General features: G+C 40.8%; 1 protein-coding gene across 1 annotated transcript; it reads left to right on the top strand.

Moving 5' to 3' along the window:
• Positions 1-3,220: 3,220 nt before the first annotated feature.
• Positions 3,221-5,932, top strand: LOC112542346 (lymphocyte antigen 6E-like). The gene is made up of 2 exons (XM_088149261.1): positions 3,221-3,305; positions 5,829-5,932. The coding sequence occupies exons 1-2, from the start codon at positions 3,221-3,223 to the stop codon at positions 5,930-5,932; spliced, it is 189 nt and encodes a 62-aa protein (XP_088005387.1).
• The last annotated feature ends 500 nt before the right edge of the window (positions 5,933-6,432 follow it).

The following is a 6,432-nucleotide window of genomic DNA, read 5'->3' as shown; positions in this document are numbered from 1 at the left end:
AGGTGGTATTAGTACTCATGATTTTGGTTTCCTGCCTGGACTACCTGGAAGGGCTGACATCGATCTTGCAAATTACTCTTCTATATCTAGTTTTAATTAAACTATTAGTTTAACAACTTACTAGACATACTTATGACTTTTGAAGTAGATCATCAAACTTTCCTGGAAAAAAAATGTTTCTCTTCAATCTTAATTGCCTAACATTAATCTTTAAATCATTCTTTGGGACATAAAGTATCTTTCTCTCTTTTTCCCTGAAGCCCAACAGGTTAAAATAGACAAAAATCTTATCCCCGCAAAAGTTGAGAACTTTAGCGTAGTGTAGCATTCACACAAACAAATGCCTTTCAGTATCAAGGCTTGTGACTCTTGGCCTTTTATAATCTTCTAGATCTAATATTTACTTCATTGTTCCTATCTCATGTTGGACAAATACTTAACAGGCAGATTACATGAAATAAAATATTGTAGAATATTCTTGTGTCAAACTTCTTTATCCATGTTTCTTTTTCTGAGAGAGATTTACACAGGTGAGATGATGCTTGTAATATCTCAAATGCCCATCCATGTCTTTTCAACAACTTTTTCTGCCTCTTTGCAGAGATCCACCTATCTAACAGTCAAACAAGAAATGTCTGGCTCTAATATCCCTCCTCATTTTATGATCCTTCCTGGTTCTGAATTCCCCTGATATGGTGTCACCAGATACCAAGGTCAGAGTTAGGGAAAGGAATATAAATTGGTTTCTATCAGATTAACCATTTGCATCTTCTTCCTAGAGTTCTTTTCATTTTATTGGCCTGTGACCTTTTCTTGGAGATTTTCTATCTTGGATTCACTAATATTCTCATAGAAATGGAATTATGCAGGTGATGCCAGATGTATAACATCTGGTTTTCCAAATATGTTGAACCCAAGCTGCTAGAGTAGATTAGCATAGGTCACACCTAGCAACTATTTTGACAATGGCCACTGTTGAGGACTTCTGGGGGAGGCATGGCGAACTGCAGATGGCTCTGCAAAAGCAGAGCAGATGAATATGGCAAAGACCAAGGAACTGGTGAGTAGACCAGTCCTCTGGAACCTCTCTAGATAAGGAGAGGACAGGAGATAATCTGTGTGTGCTCCAGATGGTTGCTCCCTGCAAGGAGATTGCAGGACAGCAGTTTTTTGTGGGTTTGAGCACCAGGAGATGAAGGGATTGGCCATCTTGCTCACAACTCCAATGGAGCCTTTTAAAGGACACTAAGTTCGCAAACCTCACTTTCAAACCACTTTTGGAAATTGCCTATTAACTATCTTAAAACTATTAGAGACCTTCAGAATGACATGTTTGAAAAGTCTTCATTGGGTGAGTTTATCTTCAACTCTGAACAAAAGAAAAATTAATTACAAGCTTAAGAACTTAAAGAATTTGAACATGGAATGAAATTTAAAAAGATACGTTAAGTTGAGAGAAATTACAATTGTCATTGCTGGGGAGAATTTCTGTGAAAATCATGAATGTTTTGCCTAGAATATATTTTTGTTTCAGACAATACCGGTTTTGACAACTGATGCACCATTTAAACAGTGGCAAAAGGATATATCTAAGTTTATATGGCAAGGGAAAAAAACTCCATGAGTTAAATACATGATGTTACAAGATGCAAAGGAAAGAGGAGGATTGGGTCTACCTGATTTGAAATTGTATTTTACAGCTTGCTGTTTAGTTTGAATGAAAGAGTGGGTGTTGCTGAGAAATAGAAAACTTTAAGAGTTAGAAGAACATGACCTGAGATTTGGGTGGCATGGATATTTGGTATGATAAAGTTAAGGTTAATGTAGATTTTAAAAATCACTATGTTAGATAGACATAAGCCATATTGAGAATATGGAATAGATACAAATCCAGGTGCCCTAAAACACCTTTGTGGCTCTCAGCACAAGAAGCATTTTATAGACAAGAAATAATAGGCCAACATGAATATTTAACATATCATGAGATACTAGAATTCTGTCAAGGGGAATACAAAATAAAATCAAGAGAACTGAGGGCAGAGGGACATAACTGTCAATGGTTTTCCTATTTACAGTTTTCAGAAATATTCATTTCCTTTATGGACTTTTTGTTGATACCAGGATTGAAAAGTTGTTTTGGGATATGAGATGTAGAGATATCTGTTTAACCCTATGGGGGGTGAAGAGTTATTATATTTGTTTATACTTGTTGTGATGAAGGTTAGAAGTCACTTCTTTATATATTTCTTTTCTTTTTCTTCTTTCTTTCTTTTTCTTTTTTTCCCTGCACCTTTTATTCTTTCTTTCCATTCTATTTTCTTTCTCTAAGTTTAGTTTGTATCAGTTTTTACTGTTGTAATCAACATTCTTAATAAAATTATATTTTTAAAAAAGACAATGGCCACTGTCTACAGTATAAATCATTCTGAAAGTCCCTCTCCTCTCATTTTACCTTTCCTTCATTCTCTCTCCTACTCCATTCCAACAAGAGAGAGGTGAATACAATTCTCCTCTCTAGAAACTAAGCTCGTCACAAACTAAAAAAACAACAACCCCAAAATACAAATACAATGAGGTAAATAAAAATACAATGAAGGAAATAAATAAGATGGAAAATCTGAACAACTAAAACATATGCAACATATGTCAAGCACATCTAACAAGGGGTTCTATCCATCTACTCCAAGGCCTGGAAGACCACCAAGGTCTTTAAGGCCTTCTAGAACACCATCAGGGTGGAAGCTGTCCAAATCTCAGGGGGACCGCATTGCAGAGGGCAGGTGCCTCAACAGAGAAGATGTACTTCCTGACAAAGTGGTTTGTGATCAATGAAATCATTTGCTTTTGTTGGTCTTTAAGGTGCCATAAGATTCTTTGTGATTTGGAAATATAGGCAAAATCCAGAAGCTACTGAGATTATCAGTTGTGATGTCACCATCATTCCCACATACAGGGGCACTTGTAATGTTGCTTCCAAAAGAGATCTAGCATATAGGGATGAGGGAACTGTTATGGTTGCTTGGAGTCTTAGAAGCTGTAATCCAACATGTCCAGAGGGCACCACCTTGGAGAAGTCCATCTTTTTCATTTTCCCTGCTGACTCCCACATGAAGTACTTTGAAAGAGATACACCCTATCAGGCAAGACAGCCCAACATTACAGACCTCCATCTGTCCCAGAATCGCTTAAGGCAGAACCTGTCCAGAGATTGATTTTTTTTATGCTCGGAGTAAACTGGAGAAGCAACATGAAGAGAGAAGTTCTGGTTGTCATTTTCAGTGTGTTGGTCATGTGCACACAGATGGGTAAGCTGCTCCTGCACTTGATCTGAGAGAAGTAAGCCAAACATTTCCAAGGAGATGACAGCCCTTCAAGGTAGGTCAGGTCAAGAAATAGGCATGGCAGGGATTCCAAGACGTGTTTATTGTACAGTGGAACCTCGGGTTACGAATGCTTCTATTAATGAACTTTTCGGGTTACGACCAGCTCCGGCCGCAAAATTTTGCCTCGGTTTGCGAACTCCGCCTCGGGGTACGAACAGGATATGTGGCCATTTTCCTTCCCGTGACACGGTCCACGGCCATTTTTCCGCCCCTGACACGTGGTCCGCGGCCATTTTTCCGCCCCTGACACGTGGTTCGCGGCCATTTTCCACCCCTGACACGTGGTCCGTGGCCATTTTCTGCCCCTGACACATGCTCCACGGCCATTTTCTGCCCCTGACACGTGGTCCGCGGCCATTTTACGCCCCTGACACGTGGTCCGTGGCCATTTTCCTCCCCTGACACGCGGTCTGCGGCCATTTTTCCGCCCCTGACACGTGGTCCGCGGCCATTTTCCGCCCCTGACATGTGGTCGTAGGGAGGGGGACTCTCCCTCCAAACAATAGCCGCCTCCCTGTCCTCCACGCCAGAACGGATTAACGGTAATTACATTAAACCTTATGGAGAAATTTGCTTCGGGTTGCGACCAATTCGGGCTGCGACCAGAGTCACGGAACAAATTAAGTTCGTAACCCGAGGTATCACTGTACTAAGGTAGAACAACAGAATCTTGAAAGCCTGTCCAAGTTTCACTCTGCCCCATCTTATACTAAACAAAATCAAGACAGGGTTATTTTGAGTTTCTTTCTCAACTTCCTTCTTTCTCAAGGAGTTTTTTCTGCAAGTCCCCCCTTAACTCTTCTTTCTTTCCTTCCTTCCCTCCCTCCCTCCTTCCTTCCTTCTTTCTCCTTCTTCCCCAAGGTCAACTCTACATTATTCTACAGAAGAAGAGGCAGTTAAGGATTCTAAGCCGGGACAGCTATCTTCAATCACATGAATCCCTCAGTATTTCTGTAGAATAAGGCCCTTTAGTATCCATGGGATTGAATTCCACTGGTGCATAGTTGCATCTGCACAGATATGGCTGGAGCATTGGGTTAAAAATGATCTGGTTTGTTTTTCTTGGACAGAAAGGTGACATGGAAAAAGTCTCCCCAGAAAAGGAGACAGATGGCTCAGCCTGTCAAGGAGATGGCCATGGCTAGGCACTGTTGTTTGCTGTCATTACCCTTATTGCAGTGAGATGCTGCCACGCCAGCCTGTTTGGGTCTGGTGAATTATTTGGGCCAGCATCTACTTCCTTGAAAATGCCATCCCTTTGCTTGTTGTGACAGACCTTCTGCCTTTCCCCCTGTAATGGGATGTGGGAATGACTTTGGCAGACAGGAGGAAGAACTGCAGACTAGACGATGTTTCAGATAAGAGGCAGCTTAGCCCGCAGCAGGAATGGGGGCATGGCAAACATCTCAGAAGGGACCCTCCCTAGTTTCTTGGACTTTAAAGGTGAGGTGGGAGAGATGTACTTTCAGACTTGCAAGATTCTGTTAATGTAACCTTGCAATAAAATTAGAGCTAGTATTCCTTGATGTGCTTCTTTTCTAGACTGCCTCACAAGGCAGACACCCAGGACTGTCTTCTTTCTCTATCTTTTTCTCACTTCTTCCGCTTCCTTTTAGAACATCTTGTTTTCTGACTCTATTTCTCACAGGAAATATAATCAAACAAATCAACTGAGCAGCAATGTATCACTAGGTGCCTAGCCAAATTGGACTAATCTCAAGAAACAAAGCAGGGAAGGAGTGAATGAGTACTTGGATGGAAGACCGGGGCTATATGCTGGGAAGTCCACACACCATCTTGAAAGAAGGCAAATCACTTCTGTATTATTGTCACTAGTTCATCTTGACTCAAATTTTTATTAGACTAGATTTTTATTGGGGAAAAGAATGACTGGAGTGGCTGTTGAATTCTCAGCAGATGCCCTCAGGGGCAAGAACAGCTTGCAATGACCAAGAACTGCAGGAAGAACAGTGTAAATCTGGAGCATGTGGGGTTGCCATCAGGATGCAGGCAATCCTTGGCCCCCAGGCCTAATGTAGTTCCTAGTCCCATTGTTGTGACCCATGGAATCTCCCCAAGAAACACCCCCATTTCAGCACATCCATGATGTTTCCTAGCGCTTTCATGCACACATGCCTGCGTGCCTGCATGTTTGACAAAATAAGCTCTAAGATAGATGCTTATTAACCCATTATGCAATGCATTTATATTGCACACTCCCATCAACCTTCTCCCACCTCCCAAGCCAACTGGGACTGGCAAAAAGTTGATTGAAGTCAAGCAGCATCCAAATTGAATAAATAAATAAAAATTAAAAACAAATGTTTGGACTGAGCCAAAATCTAATTCTGACACACACCCTGGAAAGTCTGAATTACCACAATGCAGTTACACAACAGCTTCTATAGAAAAGCTCTATTAAAAAGGTTTTCTCTTGGTTTGCAGCTCATTCCATTATTTGTTACACATGCAAAGAACAAGTCTCCAACTGGAAATGTCTGGGCATGACCATTTGCTCTGAGCAAGAACAGCAATGTGTAACGTTTTGAGAGACAACAGAATGTTGCAAGTGTGATTATTCTGGACCTCCTCCTCTTTCTTATAGTTCAGTGAATTAGGGAGGTGTTTGCTTGAGTCACTTCCAAATGTTATTTGGGCATTCTGGATTTCAAAATGTTTTATCCCCTTTTGCCAAGGTAATAGCTTCTGCATATCTTCCTTGCTCTCTAGAAGTTGGTTCTAAAATTCAACAAAATGCATCTTAGGACCAACCAAGAGGAACCAAAGAATGTGCACATTTCTGAGTTCTCCAAAACTCTTCATCATTATATTTATTAGCTCTCTCCAAAAAAAAAAGGGGGGGAGGGGTGGTAAAGAAATACAAAAGTCCCAGATTCTTGCCCAAGGAATTTGCTGCTAAAAGTACAGAAGCTGGACCTCAAACAAAGGAACTGTGTGATATAGTTCTATTGTCACAGAATGGACACACAAACAAATATTCTGCATTGACTATTAGTTGTAGTGATGCATTTCTTATGCTACTATAACT

The sequence above is a fragment of the Python bivittatus genome, unplaced genomic scaffold (assembly GCF_059951505.1).
Source record: "Python bivittatus isolate LINGU-HERP-01145 unplaced genomic scaffold, Pbiv_v1 ctg000590_np1212, whole genome shotgun sequence".
Classification (NCBI taxonomy): Eukaryota; Metazoa; Chordata; class Lepidosauria; order Squamata; family Pythonidae; genus Python; species Python bivittatus.
Note: the sequence above shows the minus strand (reverse complement) of the source record. Positions and strands in the feature narration are given on the sequence as shown.

Bases quoted from the DNA above. Each gene is read 5' to 3' on its own strand.
- LOC112542346 (XM_088149261.1), top strand. From the start codon at position 3,221: ATGCTCGGAGTAAACTGGAGAAGCAACATGAAGAGAGAAGTTCTGGTT. The intron at 3,306-5,828 runs GTAAGCTGCTCC...CTTGGTTTGCAG, and splicing joins GGTCATGTGCACACAGATGG to CTCATTCCATTATTTGTTAC.